A 26,533-nucleotide genomic window follows, 5' to 3' on the forward strand; every position below is an offset into this window, starting at 1 on the left:
TGACATTTGTGTTGAAAAATTAATCTAGCCCTGGAAGACAGCTCCACAGGATAGGGTTCTTCCCATTTTTTTGACATGAGTAAAGGGTCTGTACTGTTTCTTCCAAGCAGCTAGTAAATATTCATTACCATATGCATATGATGAGAAAAGTGGAATGGAGGTGAACACCCCAAGTTCACTGGGGACTTTTGTGGTCTCTGCACACTGTCAGAACACAAAGGAATATAAGCTGTTATTGTGGAACCTAGATGAATTACGGGAACTTACTGAGAAGCCAAGTTTTCCCTTCATGGGCTGCCATTCAGAGGAGAAAAAGACATGTGGGAGGAAAGCATTGCAGGGCTCCATGCTCACATCTGCTCCAGTTCAGTGCTGCTAGAAATTGGATCAGTCAGCCCCCATATTTCATTTCCTTTGGTAATCTTGACCTATAATTTATAATTGGTATCAGCTGATCATCTGGCTCTCTCTTTCCATAACAAAATGAGGGAGCAAAGAACTTCTTTACTGTCTGAGAGATGATAAAACTTTGAAAGATAAAAATCTCTATTAAATTTTAATGAAGTCTCCGAAGCATCCTCTTAGTCAATTTTATTTTGTTATTTCTGTTATGCCTTGGTTTGTTTTTTTTTTTTTAAACTGCTGTAGGAATCCATGTGAGTCAAGATACAACTTTGTAAATCACAATATCATTATGACTTTTTTATGTGTTATATCAGCTTTGTTCAAGGCTGAATTTCAGGTGAAGGTGCTTGGAGAGCAATTGCTGAATCAGAAATAACACAAGTGCTGCTACATTCCTTTGCAAACTCATGCACATAGACCAGGCCTTCAACTGCAGATGCTGCCTCAATCCTGCTCTAAGACTTCCTCTGGTAATGTTGGTCATCTGCAGAAGTACAGTTTCAGCAGAACAAGTCAGGGAGGTTTTTCATGCCATTCCCATTCCTCAGTCACTGGGAATGGTATAGGCTCTAACTTAGCAGCTTCAGTTTTGTGCACATTTTGGAATATTGATGGCTCTTTCAGTTTCTTTGAGCAGAAAAAGGGTGATTTGTCTTTTTACTGTGATCAGCCAGAGGTCTGAAACCAAATAAGTAAATGAAGTAAATGAATTATTTTAAGGTAGAGCTCATTGTAGCCTATGTCAGGAAGAGGGCAATAATTAAAATTAGTGGTTTCAGAAAAAAAGTAAGAGATGTGGTGCACTCAATATTTCCCCCTGTATGCAGTGTCAGTGCAGCCTCATTTTGAGCACTATGTGCAGTGTCGGCCCCACAATTTAAGAAGAATGCTGAAGTCCTTTTTGGGAAGAGGGTAACAAAGCTGGTGGAAGGGCTGGAAGGCATGTCCTGTGAGGAGTGTCTGAGGACTTTGGCCTTGTCAGCCAGTCAGAGGCATCAGGACAATTCATTTAATAAGATGCTTTAACTTTTGGTCAGCCCTAAAGTGGTCAGGAAGCTGGACTAGAAGATCACTGTAAGACCCCTTCAACTGAGCTATTTTGTTCTATTATTTTCTGTTTTACTTGGAGACATAGATTTTCAAGAGAGAGAACTGTGGAAGGAGGTCAATCAATCTAAGAAATGTTAGCAGTGCACAGTATGCCTGTTTTCATTCTGATACTTCTCTGCCAGCCTCTGCCACAGGGGTGTTATATTGGCTGCACATTTATGACAGGAGAATTCCCAAATCACATGATGGCAGCTTGTAATCTTTTTTATGTGACACTAGTGGTTAAACAAACAAAAGGGCTTAATAAGGTGCCCAGGTGAGGCTAGATAAAACTAGGGAGACAAATAAGAGATCATGAGTCTCAGGGATGTAAATCAAATAGGTAAATTTACTTTCTGCTAACAACTGCAGCATATGTGCAGTCAGCAACACAATGAGATTAAAGGGAAATGAAACCTGAAGTAGAACAGGATTATTTTAAATAATTTAACAAGAAAATTATTAATTTCTACCACACTGAAAGCAAAAGCTAAAAAATGTGTGATTATTACTCTGCCATTTCTTACAGCATGCTACAGTAGTCTAGGTACTTTGCAAAAAGAAGAGTAACCTCATGTCACTATAGACTAAGAGATGCTGACAAGTAAAGTATGATAAAATAGAAGGAAGGAAATGATGACAGAGCAGTCTTTGCCTGAGGTTTCATCATTACTGTTAAATTTGGTACCCCAGGTACGTCCTCACTGCTAACTGAAGGAGAAAATTTCTCTGTGCTTGGGCAATTTCATGTAGGGTCCTTGTGCCTCTGAAACCTGTCATTGTGTTGTGTTGAACTGATGGTCTGGGCTGCCTCAGCACTGGCATAAGGCCCTCTTAGAAGTTGTCTCCATTCAGGATGAATCTTATTTATCTAACTGTTTGTGTTCAGTTTTCAGGTTGCTTGTTTCCTACCACCCCTTGTGCTTATTTTCTTTTCAGCTAAATTAATTTCAGCTAACTTTTCTCATGCCATTCAACCTAGGGATTCAAATAAAAGGAACATCTGATAGAAGATATTTTATGGCCGATGCTGTTTGAGCACTCGAGTTGTGAGACTGTTGTCAGTGTTGTTCTTGGCACAGCCCAGCCTCCTGCAGTACAGTGGTAGCTGGGAGCAGTGCAGTGGTAAACCCACCAGCAGCACAATGTGAGCCAGTCTTTGTTTTAATCTGGAGAGCAATCAGCATTGCAATCAGCATCCAAAAAACTCTCTAGGATGCATGCTTAACAGTTTGGCTTTGTGTTTTATTTTGTTTTTGTTGGGTTTTGTTCATGAGTAAATCATGTGAGATCTCCAAACACAGACTGGCACATGAAACAGAAGGGAGTCTGTGGCTGGTGGAGCAGGAACATCCTGAGTGCTGGGTCTGACCAGCCTGCTGCAGTGTGCTCACACCTGGCACCCAGCCAGCCTGGAGCCCTTCACTTCAGCTCCTTTTTGCCCAGTTTGGATCTGAGCAATCATGGTTTGTCTAATGCTAAGACAAGGTAAGAGCCTCCCACATTGGCAAAACACTATGACAGTTGCCTCCTGCACCTGAGAAAGGTCCTTGGTGGCCACACATCCAGCCAATGAGCAGATGGCATCAAGCAGTGCGGGGGATTAGTCGTCTCCCCTCCCACATGGATGTGGGGTGTTTGCCATCCAGAGATTCTGTTATAGGCTCCAATTACAGAAAAATTAGAAGCAACATCTAATGGCATTGGGGGATTTAGTTTGCCACTCATTTCTACTCCATACTTTTTTGATTGACACTGTAGAAATGAACAAAGTGCACCAGTGGGATGAATCAGATGTTTCATTTGGCCAGTTTTAATGGAAGTCAGCAGAGGAGTGAGGAGAGATCTTGTACACGTTCCTCTGATGGCTGGAGCCTGCTTCCAGCAATGTCCATGTGCTCTTGCTTCTAAACCACTGGGATTTTCAAGCAGGTGGTGATGAGAAAAGTTAGATGTTGTTTTCTGTCCTGTCATGATTGATGCTCTGAAGAGAAAGATGGGTATGTCCAGAGCAGGCAGGGTAGACTGGGAGCTGTTTCATATGGAAGAATTGAGGGTGAATGGTCCCATCCCAGCAAACAGTCACTTGGATGGTTTTAAATTAGGAATGGGTCTTGTGGGACAGAAGGGTCTCCTATGCAAACAATAAAGTGCAGTGGACACTCCAGATTGAACCACTGGTAGTTGTGTGCTTTTTCTCCGTATTGGAGATAATTTGGCTTTGTAAAGTGACAGAAATTTACAATGTTGGTTGCTGTAATTGAGGGATATATTATTCCCTCCTCATCTGCAGCTGACTGGAAAATCTAGATGTGTCTTTTAATTTCTGTGAGAATGTTATATGCTGGCAACAGAATGAAATGTAGTTTGAAGTGATGATCTGTTCATGCTCCAACTAGAGTATGAAAACTGCGGAGAGAGGGAGAAAATATGTTTTGAAATAATCACAGAATGTCAGCCTGCTTCAGATTGTCAGCACTTTCTTTTACTCAGGACTATTGTGGAGCATATGTATATCTGTATGCCTTTATGCAAACACTGTGCTGCCAGTTACCAAATATTTATGAGCATTATGGACAAATTTAACTGGGAATGTTTTGCAGAGATCAATGAATACTGAATTAGTGCTTAAGCTAAATCCCTACACAATGAGTGCATACGTAGGAACTCTGTGTGAGAAGTGTTGAAAATGGAAACAAGGAGTTTCTTTGAAGAGTTAAGACCAAAATTCACTTATAGCTGAGGTGTCCTCAGGTCTCTTCTGCTCACTTTGGCTCTGCCTCCATCTAGGATCACATTCCCATTTTGACCTGAAATAATTTGTGTAGCGGATGGACTTGTCATTTGCACCGCTGTGCTGTGGGGCTGGCACGCACAGCACCATGGGTGTGGAGGGGATTTTGTTCCCTTCCTCTTCGCTGTGCAACCTGAGTCCTGCTCCACATTTGGAGCTGTGGGACATGGGCAAAGCGAGCTGAGTGTTGTGCTGTCACGAGTCTGGCAGTAGTGTAGCTGAGTGCTTTGCATGATAGCTGAAAATCCCTGCTGAAGTTTAAATCTTCTGTGTGCTGCCCTGGGCAAGCTGGAGCTTGCCCTTTGTTAGAAGATCAATGAACAAAAAGAAGCAATAGGTGCTTTAGAAAGAGAAAAATTACCACAAACCAATGTTTTACTTGTTGCACATATCCATAATTTCTTAATGTTGAATGTTTTATGCAAGCAACGAGACACCAAATCTTGGCAGTGTACATTTAGTTTCAAATAGCTGCTCGCTCTCTCTGCATAGCGGTGTTTGGAAAGCAAATGTTTGGTTAATACGTGGTTAAGCACTTCTGCAATACAGAGTGTGTTCTTCATTGCAAGGTATCTTTCCTGAAAAAGCAAAGTGTACTTTTGGGTTTTGAATCCGTGCAGACATAGTTTGTAAGCAGTGATTTAGATTTTGCAAATACTTCAGGAGCCCTTTGAACTTGTATGTTGGGTAGGTCAATGCATGCTAAATATTTTTATAAGTAGTTTTCTATGCATTTTTGCTTCCCTCTTCCTCCCACGCATTTACTTTGCACGACCAATATTCTCTGAAAATGCAACTTCAGGTATTTTGGGTAAAACACATGCCATGCTCTGCATGAACTGAAAGGACCAAGAGAGCATACAAAGCACTGTGGATGTTAATATTTCAAAGTTTGTTTTTTGGTTTTTTTTGTGATATAATTTATTTTCAATTTGTTGATGAGCAAGGAGAAGACTAAGGGCAGATCTACCAGTGCTCAGCAGCTTGTAAACCTTACCCACGGTGCAGGTTTGCCCTGAACATGGTGGCAAGGATGCCATGTGAACCAACATCATAGAAAACTTGTCTTTTGAGCTAGCAGAGACAAGTATGGCACCATGAATATAAACTCTGTGCATTTCGTGTTCACTGAAGTGCTGTGGCTCAGACAGTGTCTGCAATCCTTAGATTCAGATAAGTAAAGCGGGAGTTTCCCAGGAGAGTAAATATCAGATCAGACATTTCATCCTTATTTCAAACTGAGAAAGGATAAGGAGCCCCTTTAACTAGCTTCTAGCTGCAGCCATTCCCAACACCCTCTTCCAGCAAGGATCAGCAGGCACATCTCTAAGGCCATCTGGTTAGTAGCCTTTGGTACCCTCGAAGTTTCCACTATTTTTGGATCAGAGAGGATACTAATGATAAACAAATGAATCATTCACAGTACTGCGTAGCACCTGTGAAATACTGCCAGTCCATGTTTCCAGGGGTCCATGCTTATGGTTCTTGGGTCTGTTTTCCTTCCAAACTTAATGATTACGGTTGCAGATGAAGCCCATGGGAATTCAGCTGTAAGCATTTACAGAGGTGCATTAATTACCCTGAAATATTAGATCAAATTAGAAATATCAGATGTTTCACAGTCACCAAACAGATGAATGGAAATTATTAGCATCTATGCATCTCCTCCTTAGGTTATCACTTGCCAACTGTTAATACAGTATTACCTCTTTTGTTTTATTAAATTAATTAGAAAGTAAAGAGATGCTATAGAAAACCCCTGATGGGACAAGAGGAAAGATGGATGCATGTATGGAAAGATGTAGTATGCATGAATAAGAGTTTTTTTTAACTTTTAAAACTGCAATAAAAAATAAGCTTTAAAATACTTTGTTTACCCAGTATCCAATATAAAATCAAGCTTTTTTACAGTTCTTTAATCTAGAAGCATTATCTTATTTATTGTCTAACATATCACTTAACATTGTGATACATTGCTGATGCTGAATTAATTTTAGTTCTGTTTAACAAAGACTGGTTGTTCTTTCCCATTTTTGTTTATTTGTAACAAAATAGTAAATATTTAAAGTTGAAGACTGTTGGTATTCATTTTATATGTGGACTATTTTGTACATTATTCATGGTATCTCACATGTGTCTTACTATATATTTTACTTTTTTTTAATTGAAAACATTGGAGTTCTAATTCTAATAGTTCTGCTGCCTTTCTGGTTTTATTCTGTAAATCTGAAAAAAAGAGGAAGTTAGAGTGTCTGCCATTCTAAAGAAATGAAATCAGGCCAGGTTTGGCAGTATTAACACTTCACTGTTCACCAAAGCTTTGTACATTTAGTAGGAGTTGAATGATTTTAATTTGTGAATAACAGTTATTCTAGAAAGGCAAAAAGTGAAAAATTTATTTAATAAAAACAGAAATGCTGATTTCTACAGCTCCAAACAAGAATGTAATGTTTCATTATGATGATATTTGTTTGACTACCAGTAAGAGTACATGAACTAAGACAAAGGTTCTAATGTGTGTGTGTCCACAGATATCTCTATTCTCAGTGCAGATAAAGTAGGAAATTTTGCTCAGTTTCTTGAGCAGCAGAGAAATACAGGAATAAACCAGAGTCACACTGTCCTAGGAAAATTCTGTAAATGCACAGAAAATAGATGAACCCTTTGTAAAGCAGTAAGTTTAAAGTATTTAGCTGAAATCAGCAGGGGAACACACTGATGAGGAAATTGCCGTATTAGGAGTGTGATGATATAATAAAACAGTTTCACATATTGACAGAAAAGTAGATGAAGTCTTTTTTGTCCTACAAAAGTTATTTTTGTTACAGAGGAACTCTTGCAACCCTAACTGCAGCAGTCCCTCCTCTAAAAAATTGTGTGCATTTTGTTTCTTTGTTCAAGGGAAAGTAATAAACCATTTCAAAGCCCTAATCCGTTCTGTGTCTGTATCTGTATGTATGTTTCTGTGTGTGTGTCCATGTTGTTTTCTTCTGCATCCTGCAAGAAAGAAGGAAAAACTAAAGCTGTCATTTACTGTAATTATACTGCAGAATATGTTTCTGGCTGAATTATAAGCTTCAGTCACTGGTATCTATTACAACTAAAGCTGCCCTGTAGGTAAATTATTTCATTTAAGTGAATAAATTATACTTTACCAGCTGAAGATCAAAGGCTATGACCAATTCATTGAACACCATGAGATTCTTGCAGGGATTAAAAAAAAAAGCTGTTGTTGTAGGAGATCTGAATAGGTTTCCTGTTCTTCTGTTTAACTTGGTAGTTTAAAAGCCTCTTTTGGGGGAAAGAGCACAATGTATAGACTGTTATCAAATGCAAAATATGACCATGTGTGAATGCGCAAATAAAGTGAGAAATGTTTGTGGAATGATGGCAGTATTTGCCATTCTTTTTTGTGTTGCCAGAGATAACAAGTGGGAATAACTGATTTTTGTTTCAGCTTTTGCTGTGAAAAAGTGGGGAGCAAATTACTTGGGGTTGAATGAGGCAGTTTATTATTCTGCTTTACAGGAGAATATACATTTTTCTACTTTCAAGCGATCTTTTGTTTCCTTTTTAATTATCACACCGAGGTCAATTTGTTTTCCTTTTCATGGGGAAGTGGGGACAGCATACATTTGCAACTGGTTTTGCTGAATAAACTATTCATGTGCAGAATTTTCCCCCACCCCGTGGTTAGGTATCACTGTTCAGTCTCTCTGTTGCTAGCCTGAGCTGTACGTTACATCTCTCACAACAGCACACTAAATGATTTATTTTGAAAGATCAGAAGCACTTGGTTTGGAAAGAAATGTGAGCTGCACCAGGGGCAGGGCTCCCGCAGGGGTCTCCCCTCAGTCTGGGGAGCGGGATATGCAAAGGAATACCCAGCATGGCTCTATGGGAGTACAATGTGAGGAAGGAGAGCCTGGTGCAACTAAGAAGCCCTGGTACTTGAAGGCCGCCACTTTTTAATTTGTAAACATGTGAGTGGTTGAATCTGAAGGACTTCAGAAGTGATGCAAAATTAATTTTTGATTTTCAATTAATTAAGAATTCAGATCCGTGTAAGAAAAAAATCACTTACAGAAGTGATGCCTTAAATTTTAGCTTTCATATATTTTAGATTGTGTACTGCAATAGTGTGTGACTCTGAACTTCATATAAAGTGTTTGCAAGCTCTCTTCACAGGGTAGTTAGACAAAACAATCCTTTTCCAGCCTGAGAACCAAGGTCATCACTGCAGCTTTAGGCTCAAGAAGTACAAACAACAGCGAATTGAGGAGAGCAATCTGGGAAGACAGGACTTCATAACCTGAAGGTCTAATTGATAGATAATTGACCCCAATATGTAAATGGACCAAAACGCGTAAAAGTGTCTAAATTAGTGACTGGTCATGCATCTTGCATCCATCTTGTGTCTGTCTTGGGCAGAGCCACAGCCGGGCTCTTGGACTGCCCAAGGTGTATCCTTTGAAGGCCTTTTAATAAATACCTACTTTATTCCTTTAACACTGTCTAGCCTCTGTTCCAGGTCAACCTCTTTAGGCATCACAATGGTCAGGATTATTGAAAAAAGTTCATTAACATTATTATGAAACTCATGTACACTGTTGTTGGGAAAAAGATTCATTAAACATGTACTTTTTACCTCTTTCTGCCAAGGTGCAGCCTGGGCTAATCTTCAGTGACATTAGGGGTCACCGTACTGCAAAAAGAAGGGGGGGCTCATGTCAAGCCTGGACTTTCTGTAATGTTAACCAGAGTGGCCATGCTCTCATAGGCCAGTTTACTCTGCAGCATGCTGTCCTGGGACCAGTGGCACAAGAAACAAGCAAGCAGTCCAGCAAGGATTTTGCCATCTAACTCTTTTGCAAACCTTTCAATTACTTTTTTTTTCTCTGTTTCAGGACAACTGAAAGCCATTAGAAAAATATTTTCAAGCTACTTAGGTGCCATACAGTGCATGACCATTCAGGGTTAAGCTGTTGAAACAAACATTAAAGCCAGCTTTCTGATCACTTACCTTATTCCCACTTTGAGCATATGTTATTTTGCAAGATACACATCAGTGGAAAAGCTGGGTCAGCAGAGCAGCAGTGATGGAAATGTTGGATTTGATCGTGGGTGTATGAGCAGACCCACACAGTTCTTGACAGTGGTTGTATTGTAATCACATTAGAGACTTTTTTGATACTCCAACTGCATTTAATCACAGCAGTTGCAGGTAACTCCTTCACAAAGTTTATTTTAGGCTTCAAAGCTGCAATGAAGAAATGCCAGAGGTGAACTCTTTCTTTGCATCTGTAAAACAACCTGTTAGGTTTTCTACCACTTCAGGCTGTGAAGACCTGGTGCACTCACCCATGCCCAAGGCACTATACTGATGGTTCACCTGTCCTCAGAACTGATTACAGATTTAAAGCCCTGTAAAAAAATTAAATTAGAGCTGCATATTTAACACCCCTTAACTTCACGCTTTAAATTAATTGTGATTATGTCCTCTCATTAAGAATTGTAAGTTTAATATGTGCATTCAGCAGTTTAATAAAAATTTTGTTGTGCCACTAAAACTAAATCCAGGCTCTCCTTTTTAACAGTGAGTCAAATTCAGACACCACATCCAAATCCAAAAAGTTGTATTCCCTAGTATAAGCAATTAAATCTGCACAGTGAAACAGTGCAACCTTTTTCCTACATAAAAATCATGCCTTACAAACCTTGCAGAGCAGAAGAAAGGCTTCTTTGGCAGGGATTGAACACATTAATTAGCATTTAAATATTTGTGCTTAAATACCCCAAAAGGTATTCAGGTAGTCTGTTGAATAAAATGTATTAACAGTAAACATAATAAAACATGTCAAAATATTAAACACATTCTGGTCATTCCTCTGTGTGCCAGGAAGAAGGATTAGGGCTTACTTAAGGGTGGACAACCTCATCTTTGGTGGACCTGGATATTGTTGTCTTTACAAGGAATGCTGGCAAAAGGATGGTGCTTCATACAGATGGATTTTCTGGGTACTCAGCTGAAATCTTGCTTGTTGAATTTGGAGGTTATTCCTGTATTGCTCTCAAAAAATTGATTCAGAATTGGGTTAATCAAAATGCTAAGCATCACTAAAATAAGAGTGTGCAAGCTCCCAACAAATAATCACTTATTCTGTACTTCTGGAGAGCAAAAATATCTGTCTGTCTGGAGTTCCTCAATCATCTTTATATTTCCCATACTGCAAAGATTTGTTATTACTGACGGGGTTTTTTGGGTTTTTTTCCTTGCCTTGAGCTTACTTTCTGTTCCAGTTGAAAATGTCATTAAAAATAACAAATGCTTCTTTTTTTTGTTATTTTTTCGTCCCATACAGTGTGAAAGGAGCAGATGCTGGGAACGTGATCAGACTATTTGTACCAGATATTGGGATGTTCATTGCTAGCCTGACAATATGGCTCATCTGCCGCAATGTGTTCCAGAAGCTGGTAACCGAGGATGCAGCACAGTGCAACATGCAGTTTGAAAATGAGGAGATGGTATCAAATGCACATTTCTATCTGTATGGCTTTTAGTTAGCTTTGACATTCCTGTGTTCTGAAATGGTTTCATGAGCCCTGGCTATGTTAAGTAGTAAACTTTCTTTCAGGAAATGAAATTATTTGTTTTAAAGTGGAAAAATCTAAAGTTTTTATGTTGAGAAAACAAAGCAGAATATGAAAAGAGGTAGATATGCTACAGGATTTTTCAAATAATGTTGAGTTAAAAAAAAATCATGACAGTCCATCACAAGCTGTTCTTCACCAGAGCTGCTGGTTAAATCTGACAAGGTTGTTCTGCTACATACAGTACTCAGTTTCTTAGATAGCATTCCTATTTCCAAATTTCTTATCCAAGTATAACAGCAGCATCTGAGTGATTATCAGAAATTACTCTTAAAGAATAGAAGAGAGACTGTGTGTTAAGTTCATGGAAGGAGTTATCTAAAACTTTGGTTATACTGAGTGAGATTGAGAATGATTTGGCTTAGCTGGAAGTGTTGATGTGTTTTCTGTGTCTTTTACTAGTGGGCAGAAGTGTAGCAGAGATACTGAATTCAGAAAAATCCACAGAAAGAGGAAAACAATTTTGTAATATAAAAAGCCACAGTGGGAATTCGGGCCAGGGTGCAGAGAAATTCCTACTACTAATCTTAACATGTTTTTTATCAGACTGTCTAGCATGGCTTGGGGCTCAATTTCTGTCTTCTTTTACATATGGGTGGAATGTTTTTTCTTTACTCTCAAAACAGCATTTTTAGGGGAGACAATTTCAACTTGCTCATTTCAAATAGAAATTTGAAAAACTTTGAAGTGAGTGAAATATTTAGGGGGATCAGTTGCCCGTTTTGGTGCCACTATATAGAGTAAAAAGAGGCCTCCCTGCATGTTGCCAGGTTGTCTGGATTGTGGCAGTGCCAGAAGCTGGTCAAGTTACTAGCACATGAGAGATCAATATCAGGGCTGTGCTTTATACTCAGTTGCAGTTGGAATTCTTATGGGCTTTCCTGGCAGCTGTGGATTGCCTGAAGGTTGCAGCTTTTTAACTGCACATTGGAGGATATGTAGGGTTTGGTTTGATGTACCTTTGCAAAGCTTTGTGTCTCCTGGAACATGGTTTTATCAGCTTTAAATCTGCTTTATCGTTGAAGCTGTGCAAAATGGATTTTGCAGCAGGCTAGAACCCTGGGCTATACCCAGAAAAGGAAAGAAGTGTGGCTTATTAGAATGGTTTGTGTTCAGCTCTCCTCTTAAACAAGTTTTATTTTACCAAAGTGAGCTCCAACAGACTTCTTTGGTGCTCTTGATCTTCTGAAGAGAAAGTATTCACAAGCACAAAACAGGAGTAATCTGATGGCAGAAACTCAAAGATGGGCATAGTTTGGTTCGTCTGAAACCAAATGATGATGTTTAGATATTCACTTTTTCTTTGGTTCAGAGGTGAGCCTGAGATTGGGGTCTGAGTCAAAGGGAGGTCAGTGTCCTGGGGTGGATGGGTGCTGGCTTCCAGGCTGGGTTCAATTGCCATTTCCCTCCAGTGCAAGAGAAAAACTGAGCTAACAAGCCCTAATTGCATAGCACAGAGTGTAGCTTTACATCAGGCTGATCCTGGACTGGCTACCTCAATGGCAAGGCAAGAATATTCCATAAGGGAAGAAGGAGGGAGAGAAGAAAACTCTGACTGCAGAGAAACATGAATACTGGGCAAATAGAAATATATGTAAATATGGTTTTTTTCTTCACATCAAAACCCAGTGAATATTATTTATGTTCTGTAAACTGCATGTATTGCAGAATATTTAGTGAATGCAGCAGCTGTGTTTAGATTTAGTGAAACCCAAAGCTCTATCACAGGCATTTTTTTAAAAAAGGGAAAATATTTTCTGTTATGTGAGGGGATCCCAAAAACTTTAAGGAATTCTGCCCTTCACAGCCAAAATGATGAATTTGCATTGGAGTAATCTGGTAGCTTTTTAAAGATTGAGTGAAATGGAGAGTGGAAAATCAAATACCTATTAAAAATGTTTTTCCAAACTTCAGTTTTCTCTTTCTAGGTGTCTGCACATAACATCCTGGAATCATTTCTGCTAGTTAGGAGGAGGAGGCAGAAGCAGCTGAATCTGCAAGGAATATGTATTTGGCAGGATTGACTGAAAGGAACCTAATGCATATGGAGATCAGGCCACTGAATGTCTGAATTTGGGAGAATGTTGGCATAGTCTAAAATGAGTCCAAACTGTGTAGGTTTCACATAATTTTCAATTCTTTCTTGGTAGAGTACACTGGAAAAGGGAAGACTTAGTAAGTGACCAGTTCTTTGAATTCTGCCTGAGCTGACTGATACCTGTAGTTCTGTGTTGATGCAGCTCGTTACTGAGGCTGTAACTCCACTGAATTAGAAAACACAAACAGAGTTGCAGCAGCAACTGTCCTTCAAAAAGACACTTCAGAAGAAATGCTGAGCTTGGTATTGTACCTCCAAAGGAAATAGTCCTGGGTTTGTTAGACCAGTTCTGTAGGTAATTCTAGAGTTGAAGAATTGCTGCTGAGAATTCCTGCCACCAGCCCTCAGAAATTTGTGGTAGGAGATTTTGTTAAGATTGCATCAGCTGATTTAAACAGCCTTAGCAGAGCCTTTAGTGAGGTAACTTTTGAGGTTGATAGATGCCTAGCCACAGATGGTTCTATAGATCAAGTACTTCCAAGCCAAAGCAGTGTCTTGCAGCTTTACCTTCTTGCATTAAATTATTTACATTGAATGATTCCCAGACCTCTTTGCTTTGTAGGAGTGTGAAATAGTATCAAAGTAGGCTTAATTAAAAAAGAAAGGTTAATCCATTTACTCCTTCCAGCATTTCTGTATAGGAAAACCTGTTAAATAATTGGTTTAATACTGCTATAATTAACCTTTTCAAAGGTCTGTGTGAGCCCATCACATTTCTGTTGATATACGGGCATGTTGTAAAAATGCCTCCAGTTGAGCAGCTGTATTTTGGCATGGCAGTAGCCTTGAGAAACCAGCCATGATGGATCAGATTGCTTTTGGATTGAGATGCAATTCAAAACAAGAAAAAGTATCAGAATCCAAATAAAGAACAACAAGGATTTGTTGAAAAATGGATGTCTTTCTCCATTACACTGCATCCAACTTTAAGAGAAACAGATCTCCATCAGAAAAGTTTATTCTACAGAACAGAACTGAGGGAGCAGGCTCTAAGGCAGTGAGACTCTCAATTATTTGTAAGTAACGCTATCCCAGGAATAAGCAAAGAGTGTGGTTTTAATTAACAGTGAGTCATGGAGTAGGAAGGTCTGCCAGATACCAGGCTGCAGTCCAACTCATTACCACCCCTAAATGGTTGCACACTTGGAGCAAACGTGTCCGCAGGCCCTTTTTATTAGGGCCCAGAAAATTTAAAGCAGGTGAATTCAGCTGGAGACAGGCCCGGGTTGCAAATGCTGAAAAGCACAATGCCAGTCACAAGGTGTGAAAGGTGGAAGAAAATAAGAAACAACAGTTAACTTCCAGCTGCAGCTGAAAGCACAACATTTTTGATTTGGAGCAGATGGCGGTTGATGTGCCAAAATGCAAATACAGTATATACAGTCTGATAGGTATTAGAAAGGAAGTAGCCTTTTCTTGAGATTGTGGATAAATTCCTTGATGTTTCAAGTGACAGTGGCAGGAAGGAAAACACTTCTGCAATTGCACAACTTGAACTTTAGAAGAAGTGTTGATCTTGAAAAAAAAACTGTTGTAGTCTTGAATGCAGCTTGCTCATGAAGCACTTGCTGCCTTGCCATTGAAGCTCGTTTCTCATGCATGATGTCCTAGAAAGCAAACAGGACCATTAGGTCCTGACTTTGTCTCATAAGTAAGGTTGATCCCAAAGCTACCACCCACCGTCTTTTCTGCAGCAGTCAGAGATTTGTTTGGGATCTCAAAAAAGAAAAAAAAATTACGAAAAAAGGAAATAGAGTATTTTTTTTAATAAACTAGAGTTTGAGAAGAATGTGAGGAGAGCTTGGCCAAGGGTCAAAATACTGGACTGGAATCAGGAGGACCATCATGGTTCTCACTTTGGCCACTAACTTGGTGTCCTCAAGTCTATTACTTCATCTGTCTCTCAGCTCCTGTGTCCCTGGGCACACAGAAGCACTAAAAATGTTCCCCAGCTTTGTCCATCTGAACAGTGACAGGCTGTTTGTCTTCCACATGCATTGAGCATGTAGTGCATTGAGAGCTCTCACTTGCTCCAGGTCCCGAAGTGTAACTGGACTGCATTCCATACAGGACAGAGCAGACAGGCTCTGAGAACTGCCCATGTCCCATGCCTTGTCCAAGGACTTTCTAGCCTAGGAATTACACTTTTAGACCAGTATCCTTATCCTGAAAGTAGCTGGTACCTGCTGGATAAGGACAACAGCAAATAAGAAAATACCCTTCTGCAATGCTACAATTTATCCAGATCTCTCCTAGTGTGAGAATGACTTTAATCCTAAAGCATGTGGTTTCAAATCCCTCCCAAAAAAGGTTGTTTATAATTATGGCTACTCTGAATAATCTTGTTAAACCTATAATTACCCAGACTCTTTTAAAACCTCAATAATTTCTGGGCTTCAGTGGTATCATGAAGCAAGGACTTTCACAATTTAATAAGTGCTCTTTGATTTTGTTTTGAGTTTAACACTATTTAATTTTATGGAAGGTCCCTTGTACTACATGTAATAAATTAGAGTGAGATGGTGTAAGGGAAATCAAATGTATTTACTATCTTCTATATTTGACCTCTAAAGGCTAAGCAATCTCTGGGGTTTTTTTAAATTTCTTTTGTCATTTTAATTACTTTTTTTTTTTTTCTGAGCAAACTATAGTTCTGCAATATTCTTTTGAGATGCAGAGATTATCAGTTCCTCACCATTTCAGGCAAGATCTTACTGTTGAGTTAAATGATAATATTATGTCATTGATTATTAGGTTCAGATATTTTAGGATCAAGCAATTCTACCAGCATATCACCTACCTGAATGTCCTGCATGAGTGAAGTGAACAGCTCTGAGAAAGGTCTGATGTCCCATCAGTTTTTGCAGTTGCATTTTTCTTGCCCTCAGATATAACCTGCCTTAAGCAGGTTACAGTGGTGCCCATGACCCTGTCTACAGGACCATCCCATTTTTCTTAAAGCCTGTGATGGATATATTTCTCCTTAGATGATTTATTGCTTCGTGTTTGTGTCTTAATTTAATTAGATTTTACCAGTATCAAACATTCATCTGACTTGATTAATGGTCATTGACATGGGATGCTTTGGCCCTGATTTCTCTAAACATCTTTCCATATGCAACTCCTCTTTCAATATTTGTTTCTCTTCTGAGATAGAAAATTATTGCTATTGTGGGAAATATTATGGAAAAAGAACTTCTTAGAGAAGGTTGGAAAGTTATGGCTTCTTTGAGCTTCCTGATGATGCCTCTATTATTTTTCATCTTTTTTCTTCTTGTTGCTCATATTAAGCACAGCACTAGCTTACTCTTTCTAATTGGTTATTAATGTTTCTCTGATTCTGACCTCTGGAGAACTGGTCAAACCCACTTGGTCTTTGTGTGCTTTGAACATGGTATAAACAGGATTTTAAACTTTTTTTTCTGCAGTTTTAAGAGTAGATGAGGTTCCCTTATCTCTTTGCTTGTGATGTTTGTAGTGGTGAAGTTTGCCAGACCTTACACAGCTGCCTCCCTCAGTAACAATTCTAATGCATCTCATCTTAACAAGGGTCAAAAGTTTACAAGTTACATGAGCTCCTTGGTTTGATGCACATGTCTTTGGATAAGTCTTAACAGAAATATGTAATTATAGTAGAGCAGGCTGCAGCTACATGATGTTACATAGTGCAGTGTGTTACCGAAGGCTGTCAGCCTGCTGGGCAGGAAAATTTGGTGTGCACCTGTCCTGTTCTGGGCAGAAACACGACAGGATGCAATTCTTCTTGTGGCAGCTCTTCACTCACAGTTACTAACAGTTCTCCCTTCCAATTTTTGAGATACAGATTTATTAACAGAGGGATTAAAATCCTGGAATACTACTGCATTTGGACAGCCTAAGTGATGAATAGCACATCAGGAGAAGGAATCTCTTGACTCACGGAATTCAGTCTGCTGTTACTGCAGGCGGATGTATCACACAATTCCCTCTGGAAGGTAGAAAGCACCATCTTGAAAACAGGGCAGTTTTACTTCATCCCATTGTTTCAGAAATGACCCTGTTCTGTAATTTTGCTCTTCTGGTGGTTAGAAAACATCTGATTTATATTGCACATACATAGCTGCATGATAACCTTTATAGTTCTTCTGCTCTTTTGCTTCAGTATAATGTTTTTTTCTCTAGAATTATTTCCTCTGATTGGGAGAAAAAACTCACATCTTTCTCTAAAGGCTGCTCTGCAAGACAGAAGACAAGAGACTTTGGATCCTCTTGAAGTTTAGACATCACATTCTCCTATTCATCCCAGTAGTCTGAGGTTCTTCAGGGTGGTACTGGAGAAGCATCCAAGTCACTGGTTTGCAAATAACCACAGCACCATGGTTGGGTATTTATTCTCCTTCTTAGCAAGATGCATACTGTTACAGTATGTATTTCTCTGGCCAGGAATTATTCCATATAGGTGCTGTGCATACCTGCTCTAGCTCAGTTAACTGCATCGTGCCTTGTAGTCATAACCTAACTCTTCCTATTTCCTTTTCACTAAAAAAGAAGTGTTTAATTGTCTCAGGCCAAACCACTAAACTCTGCCTGTGAGTTTTCCTCTCTTTTGCATTTGGCTTCCGTGCCTGACAACCTTCAGAAGTCGAGATGGGAAACTGTATTTCAATATTGGCCCAGTGAGTTGTGTGCTGAAATCACTCAGTGTTTGCTCAGGTGCAATGGGTACTTTGGGAAGTGAAATAATCTCTGGTTCTCTCAGTACAATATCTATTGTATACAGGATTTAATGAATTGCCTTCCTGTTGTCCTGATTCTGAACAGTGCTTGTCTTTATTAATTTATTTTGACTTTCCTTTGACTCAGTAAATGCTTCTGTCCTTATGTGCTTCTAGTAAATAGCTGATCCTTTTTTTTTTGTTTTACTCTTTCCCACAGGAGATTTTACTGTGGAGGTGTATGTATGGCATTTATTACTGCAAACACACTGAAAGTTATTCTGATATCAGAAAGTTATTTCTGATCTACATCTATCTTTCTGTGTGGGCCTTGAACCCAAGCTTTAGCAAACTTAAGATGTACCCGTGATAAAATTTTTCAGTAAGATCGATATGACTTAAAGATAATTTATTGTTTTCCTTTCAGTGATTCAGCAGTAATATAAATTACTAAAATAAACGGCTTAAATTCCAAGATGCATCTATCTCATTAATGTCACACCCTCCAAAATGTTCACTGCAGTCCCACACTTGATTAGTTTAGCTCATTTAGCAGGGCCTTCCCCTGAAGTCACACAGTTTCCTTTTTCTATCCCAGCTTGCAGCCCACAGCCTCCTCTCCATGCCCATCCCATGTTTGGGTAGCCTGGTGTTCCCCTCTGCCTTTCTGTAGATCCCATGTACCTCGCACAAGATGACCTTAAGGAAGATACTCTCGCTAAGCAGCCCCATCTCTGTAGGAATCAAGTTCAATGACATGTGGGAATAATTTATGTGGAAATGTTTGAATCTATTCTGTGGCAGGAAAAGCAAGGACATCCACTTCTCACATGCTGATGCTTTCAGAACAGTGGAGTTCTACACTTTCTTGCAAAATTGAAAATTCAATAAATGATCGTGTTAACATGGTTTAGTATTGACCACAGGTTGAAATTGCAGTCATTTATATCACATCAAGGGCTTGCAGTTCCTTTGATTGTAAAAGAAGTAGCAGTTCAGTTTGTTTTCCAGCTTTTGTGTTCACATCTGGGTCTGTCTAAGGAATATTGTGTTATTTTGACTATTATTTCATATATTCACTTATATATGTGCTGCTTCTAAAAGCAAGTAAGTAATTAATCTTTCCTACTGCTGCAATTATCTTATATTTGAAGATAAAGGTTGACGATCTTTTTTAAGGGAGAAAGAAGGCTTTTAGATCAAACTTATTAGTAGGAATTCAGTCATGTTATGATAGGCTGAATATAGCAGCTGTGTGACTATGGAGGCAATTGATCTAAGTGTGAGAGGAGAGAGCCTATTTCTATTGTTCTGCGGGTAAAATTGAGTCAAATAGCTTTTCTCAGATAATTCCTAAACCAAGCTGTTCATTACAGGGTTTTTTTAAAATGGGAAGTTCAGAAACCTGGGCCTCATGGTTTTAACAGACTTAGATGTGTAACAAATCATATCTGTGTTACTCTTTCACAAGTATGGAATAAAAATCTCTGATTAGAGGTAAAGAAGTAGTAGGTGGTGATATCTTGAGAGAATCACACTTTAACAGTGGCAATGTCAGCTGGATGATATGACTGTGAGTCTCAGGGCACACAAACTATGAGACAGCATGAAGACAATCCAGCCCCTTTGAGAGAATCTGGTGTGGCTATCAGCAGCAGGGCTTAGAAGTCTGTGCTGAGGTCTGGGATGCTACAGCAAGAAAAGCGTAACATTCCCGCTCTTCTCTATTTCCTGGTACTGACTGGGAGTGTCAAAATACTGAAAAGAGGCAATTTGTACAACATTTATGAGCCAAGTACAATGAAGAAGCACCTGAACCCCCACAGGAACTTACTCTTGTGAGCTTAGCAGGGCATGCTTGAGCGGTCCCAATAATTATTGCAATGTATTCAGCAGGATGGGAGTTAGGAGACTTGGAGACTTAGGTGTAATAATTCTGACTAATTAAATTTTCTTGCTGTCATTATTTGAGTTTTTGAAGGGTTTCATTTGTGTTCCCTCTAGAATTGAAAGTCAATAAATGAGCAAATTTGTGTGTACAGACACAATATTATTAAAAGTAGGTAAAAAGCAAGGAGTGCTCTGAAGCAAAAATGGGGTTTAGGTTAGAGTTAAGGCTTCCTGTTAGTAAATACATCTCTGGGACTAGAGGATATCTCTGTGCAGTAGTGTTTATACTGTACCAGATGAAACATTTAAAAGTTGGATGTTGAAAAAGCAGCCCCCAAAGTAGCTAATGGACATTCTGGCCTGGCCACAAGAGCAGCTGCCATAGCTGCCACAGGAGCTGTACTGTTTCCTTGCCTGTTCTCTATCTCAGTTTGGCAGTTTAAAAAAGTGTTGTACAATAAATACTCCAGGGACTTCCACATGATTGCTAAAAAACCTAAACTGCATTTAGTTTGTTTATAAAAAGTCCTGGGGCCCTGCTCTACAGAGCAAGGGTCATGGAAACACATGTTTATGGCTTCACAAATGCTCTATACTCCTTGAATGGAGAAGTTTATTTGATTTAATCAGCATCCACAGGGATCCTGTAATTGCATAATAGGTAATTTATTATGGAAGTAAAAGTATTTTTCTAACTGTAGCCCATGTAGCATGGGTTTGTAGCTTTAGACTAATCCACATAGTAAAAAAGAGCTTTGCAAAGCAGTCTGACTGAAGTAATGGTGTTCTGTGATGAGCGCACACTTGTATGGCTTTTTAATCATCAGAAAGTGTTAAAACAACAAGCACATTATCACCATGTTGGATGTGAAAACTGTTCACTGTTTGCTTGCCTTCTGCAATTGGAAGTGCTCAATGTGAGAAAATGGAAAGCCAGCCCATATGATGCAGTTAGAGGGCAGTGAATATGAGAGTAGGGAATCCAAAGTTTGTCTTTTTGACATACACTGGAACATGGCCTTCCATCTACTTCAGCAAAGGAACACGGTCTTTCATCCTGGATACTGAACTAAAAGCAGATATGTTTGTTTTTTTTTTAAAAAAGACAGTAAAATCAAATATAGAGCTGTTTAACTGTCATTGTTTTTGCTGTCATAGCCATCAACTGTGTCATGAAACGAGGCAATTCTTGCACAGCCATATCATTGATAATTCTGGCTGTCCTGAAGAGCTGCAAACCAACATGTATCTGTTCTGAGAAAGCTTCTGGGACTCCATATGATGGTTGTTGTTGATCATCCCATTTGTCAGCTTGTCTTAAACTGAGGAGAGCGGTTGAAGAACTCCAACTCCCAACAGACTTTTGCCGTTTTAGAGGGAAAACTTGGGAAATCAGTTTGGTATTTCCTGAGGTTCAGAATGCTGAAGTTTTCTTTCCAACATCCAATGACCTCACTAATACCAGAAGTAGGTTGTTCTGCATTTCCTGCAAATGTTTGTGATGTCTTAATTTTCTTGCTGAACTTGGAATTCATATTTTCATATCTAAATAAAAGCTAAAAACCAAAGAACGTTAACTTCTTTGGTAACTCATGGATACTGAAGCTTTTGGCTATGCTTAAAGCGTAGAAGCCTCAGTCCATGGAAACTTTGGACCATCATCTCCTTCTCAGCTTCAGTTATATCCTGGTCCATTGAAATATCCTCTTCCCTACTGCTTCTCCCTGGGTGTGCTCTGTCATACATGTCAGAACTAGATTATTAATGCTTAACTCTCAAGGCAAAATGTAGCCTAAATGTTCTTTAGATTAATGAAGCAAGATGAAATAGCCTTAAAAGTTAAAAAAAATATGGTTCTAGTTATGACATAAAATCCAAAGATCTCTTTTGAGGAGATTTTGAGGTGTGAATTTGGGCATTTGGCACCCGAGGTTAGGAAGGCAGGTAGGGATGAGAAACAGAAAAGTATATCAAGTCCCACCTTTCACTGGGGTGTTTTGTGTGGTTTCCTTACTTCTGTGTCCTCCTTTTTATTTTATTATTTTAAGGTATTGTGCGTTTTCCTCCAATTTATACTTAAAAATATTTTGATTATTTTCATTTTCCCCACAAAAGCATTTTCTGCTTTTTTGCAGAATATTTTATTATTGTCTTTTGTGACTCTTCAGACTTATATTTCCTGTTCCTGCCTATGTATAATTCATAGCAATCAGCAATTTTAAGCTGTAATAAATATATGAATCCTGTCTTTATGTTTAACATAGTATTCAAAGACAGATGAACACTGATGGCCTTCCATGAAATTATTTATTTATTTTGATTCCTATATACTTTTAAAGTGAGTGTATTTCTTAATGTGTATTGTCTTCAGCAAGCTGAAGGCACAAGCTGAAGAAACAAAGGTCTCCTTCACACAAATCTATGTTTAGGAAGTGTGCCATTTCAAAACCTTTAAATGTCCATCAGTCTCACTCATTCTCTTTCTTTGGGATATGGATGCTATTGAAGGTTTCAGTGTCCACTGGTTAAGCTCAAGGCACAGAGCACTAGAACCAGACCAGGAGAAGCAGGATTGGACTCAAAAGGAGTAGATGAAGAACACATTAATCTAGTATTTGTGACACAATCAAAAAGGATCATAACATTTGCCTTCTGTTTAACTTCCTCACTGAAACAGCTCTGGCAGAAGTTAGGGCAGAAAGTATTGCTGTGGCTACTGTCAACATTCTTTCTGAATATTTAATGTTTCCTATCCTTGGGATAGGAGCTCAGATATAAGCAGCAGTGATGAACACACAGAATGCCTCTTTGTGCTGCATGGCTTGAAATGGAAATGTAGATTTCCCAGATCAGCCCTCTGTATTTTTTACATATATCGTTGTCTGTGAAATAGATTCTTTAGAACAAGCAGATTTGTTTAGGGGTTTGTTTGTTTGCTTGCTTGTTTGTTTTCCTGAGCATTCACAACAATGTTAATGCTCTGAAGTAAGAGGAGAAAGCTGGCAACAATCTTAGAGGTGAAATGAAGGAGTGAAGCCATCTACAGGGAATTTTGTTCTTCTGGGAATCCACATAATGGTACAGAAGAATTTGGTTAAGTAGGCTGAGAGTTCATCTGTTCCTACTGCAATCTTATCTGTCAGTGTGGAATTTTTTCTGCCAAAGGTCACCAATACATATAAAATCGCTATTCTGATGAAAAATACATATAATCTCTTTTTTAATCTCTCTTTTTTAATTTCACTCACAGAGATATGTTTGGCCAGAACTAGTGTTAGCTAATACAAGTCTAAGTTACTGCCAAAAAAGCTATTCTATATTACATCAAATGAGAACCTGGCTCAAAACTCTAACTTTTTTTTTTTTTAATATGCCCCTACATTTTCATGACTGACTAATTTTTCCATAAATTGTATCTTTGTGTGGGCTTCTTGCTAATCCTGCAGGTTCTCACCGTGGGTTGATGATTTAGTCTGCATCACTCAATAGTTGTGTATGTCTTCTGGTCTCCAAGATACGATGGAGACTTGATGGTGAAGGCCACTGCCAAATCCTAACAAACTACTCAAGTACGATGGGCCTTTCCACATTTCCTTCTTTTCTTTTTTCCATTGTGTAGTTCTAAGTCACTGGTCTCATTACCCCTGCTAAATTGTTGTAGATCACTCAAGATTTCACTACGTCTCTCTTGCTCACATTTTTACCTTTACTTTCACCATCAGTTGATCTCCACATTTCTCATTCTCTGCTCAAGCCTCTGCTTAGTCTATTATTTCTCTCCCAAGCTGCCCTTTCGTCACCAATGAGTTATCTGTCCATTCATTTCAGCCCTTGTTGCCCTGTTCCAGATCACTCCTACTTGCTCCATTCTAGGTTTTGCCTTTAGAGAAAGGGTTGATGAAAAATGGGTTTGGAAAGGGTTTGATATTGAGCAATATCAACCCAGGGATTACAGTTTTTGGAGCTTATAATTGAAACCTTTGAGGCAAAGAGGAGTTTAGAAGATATTAGATAGCAATATGCTTATCTTGCTAAGAATGCTGAACTAATCAAACCAAATTTCATGTGTAAATGAGCAAGCAGCCTGTTGTGCAGCCTTTCCCAGAGACCACCTTTAACAATCTTTTATTTTGAGACAATTCTGAAGTGGGGGTCATCGATGTACATCTCTAGCTTTAGTATGTCTTTCTTAGGTCTCACTACTTGGCATAGTCAAAGATTGTAAGAGGAGTTCATTGTTAAATAATGTATGCATGGGTTTTAATTTCAAATTCCTTTTTGTGTCTCTCTCTCTCTGTGTTTTTGCATTCTATTTTTCTTTCCTTCCTTCTCCTTTAGGCTGTAAGAGAAAAATTAGAGCCAGATGATGCTTTGATGTATGAAGAAGATCTGGATGATGACGACTGTGGAGAAGCAGAATTTGAAGAGACCATGAAATTAAAACTGCTGCGTAGAATTGCCTTTCTAGCATCCAAACTGAGGGAGTTTATTGGCAATATGATAATCACCACTGGAAAAGTTGTTGTTACAATTTTACTTGGTTCAGCAGGTTGGTGTGTTTGAAAAATTTCCTCAGGAGCCCATTAGATTCTGCATTTAACAAATGAGTTTTCAGCACTTTGGCACCTGCGGGAGTAACAATGGAAATTTTTAAGGGAAAAGAAATTGCTGCTGATTTTATTGAATTAACTCTTTGGCAAGTATTGGAATATGCTGAGTTGCTTAATTTTTGAACTGATACTGTGTGACCCTGCTATTCCATTTATGATTTTCACAGTTGCTGTTATAACCAAACGGTGCATGGGGGGCATATTATAGATGACTATATATATTGTGTGTGTGTAATGTAAATACATACGTGTGTGTGTGTGTGTGTATATATATATATATATATATATATATGTATATACATGTATGTATTTACATTGAAGTGAATTAATAGATTTGGTTTCATCCCTTCTAAGTGTAAAAAGAAGCTGTATTCACATAGCCTTTAAAAAAAAAGTTGTTTGTATGACCATGTAGTGTGTAAAAAGAGTGATAAGCAGACTTCCTCTTGTTTTTTTTATTTAGTTGGTAAGAGTAGTTGTTTTGATGTTATATAGCCTACCTTTTTATAAGATATTTGATTTAAAACCACATAATCAGCTACAGCCAGAACAGAAATGTACAAAATTACTATTTGTTGCAACTACTGAATTCAAAATTAGATCATGGAATTGTAGATTAGCATTTATCTGCCAACTCACATGTTTGAATGGAGTGATACATATGAACATTACAACTTATCATATCAGTTGTCAGTATATGAAGTATAAAACAACAGTACAAAAAAGTTTGATACTGAATGATGAGATTGGAGGTGTGGCCATTTTAGTAAGGCAGGTTCTTTCATTAAGGCAAGAGTGCTAAACAGACTTACATGTACCCAAATGAAAAGTAATGCATTTAAAAAGAAAAAAAATATGTGGGCTACCATAGGGCCTGCTAAACAGCCTTACATGTACCCAAATGAAAAGTAATACATCTAAAAAGAGAATAAATATTTGGGCTACCATAGGGCCTGACGCCAGGGAAGAGAGATGTCATTAAAAAAACCTCAAATAAACAAAATCAAAAAGGCTGATGTCACTCTACATAGGAGAACATCATCCATGTTCAAAGGGAAGCAGGAGGATTGTGCAGCAGTAGCAGGGGGCAGTTTCTTCTGAATGGTGATGGGCATCTTGCCTGTGGAGCTCCAACACAAGCCAAAAAGTGGGAGGTGTTCAGAGCAGAGTTACAAAAAGTGCTTGAGGTCTGAGAAGTCTGTACTCCAGAGAGAGACCTTGAGCTTTATAAGTTAAATACTTCCCTACTTACCGTGCCAAAAAGATGAAGGGTGACTTGACTGCAGTTTGAAAGAACTGACAAAGTTCTTCCATTTTTTAAGGTATCTCATCTAGTAGAATTGATAATAGGAGCCAACAGTTAAATGGTAAACCTAGGCAATTTCAGGCCAAAAATAAAATTTGTATTTTTCACAGCCAGAGTAACTGGCCATAATAAATAATTTATTTTAGGATATTGTGTATTCTCATTCTCCAAAAGTGTTGGAATAAAGACTAAGTGTCTCTTTGTAAGAAGAAAAGGAATAGTTACAGCCTTGAAGCAGAAATTTCTGGGTGAAGTTTTACAGCACAATAGGTGAAAGCTAAAAATATAATGAGAAAGATGTGATGGTGAACCTCAGGCATATAACTGTGGGTATCAGTCCTTACAATGCCTGGACTCAGCTCAGCTCAGGACCATCCCTGGGAGTGCTGCACCCAAAAGACACATCAAGCCAGGTGAGGGACATGGCCAGCAGGCACACTGGAGCTGTGAGGCACCAGGAGCCTGCAGGTCTGTCCTGAGGAAGGTGGCTCCTAGACATTTACTAGTTAAAAAACCTAAAAATAAATTTAGGCAGGGACCCCTGATAGTTCCAGCACTGCTGCTTCAGAGAATCCACTGGGGTGCTGTGTTGGCTGCAAGCTCTTACATCATTTTCTCATAGTAGCCACTCTTAGACATGAATATCTTTCCTGCTTCCTAACTTATTTTTGCAGGCTCCCAGCAAAGAGCACTGAGTCCCCTTCACCAGTTGGACATTTTCTGAAGTGGCATACTCAGCTACGTGTGCCAAAACAAAAACAATATACATGTCTGTGACAGCAGAGACTTTGTCACATGTAAATCACACATTTCTGGGAGTTATCTTTTTTTTTTTTAAATCAAACATTTACTGATTATTCTGTAGATTTTATGTAAAGCTCTTCATTTTGATACACGAATCAGCATCTGTTTTGTTTTACTATGTCAAGGTATTTCAATATCTGTATGAGAGGGCTTTTCACTGTTCATCCATGATGCCACTTTAGCACCTTGTAC

The 26,533-nt window shown here is 38.8% G+C and overlaps 1 protein-coding gene across 1 annotated transcript in view; it reads left to right on the forward strand.

The window, feature by feature from the left end:
* The window catches only part of PIEZO2 (piezo type mechanosensitive ion channel component 2), a 285,292-nt gene that overhangs the window by 142,782 nt on the left and 115,977 nt on the right, over positions 1-26,533 (forward strand). The window contains exons 5-6 of the mRNA XM_066546251.1: positions 10,651-10,813; positions 23,960-24,170. Of these exons, the coding sequence (XP_066402348.1) occupies positions 10,651-10,813; positions 23,960-24,170 (374 nt within the window). The remainder of the gene's footprint in view (positions 1-10,650; positions 10,814-23,959; positions 24,171-26,533) is intronic.

The sequence above is a fragment of the Molothrus aeneus genome, chromosome 1, assembly GCF_037042795.1.
Source record: "Molothrus aeneus isolate 106 chromosome 1, BPBGC_Maene_1.0, whole genome shotgun sequence".
In the NCBI taxonomy this organism is placed as follows: domain Eukaryota; kingdom Metazoa; phylum Chordata; class Aves; order Passeriformes; family Icteridae; genus Molothrus; species Molothrus aeneus.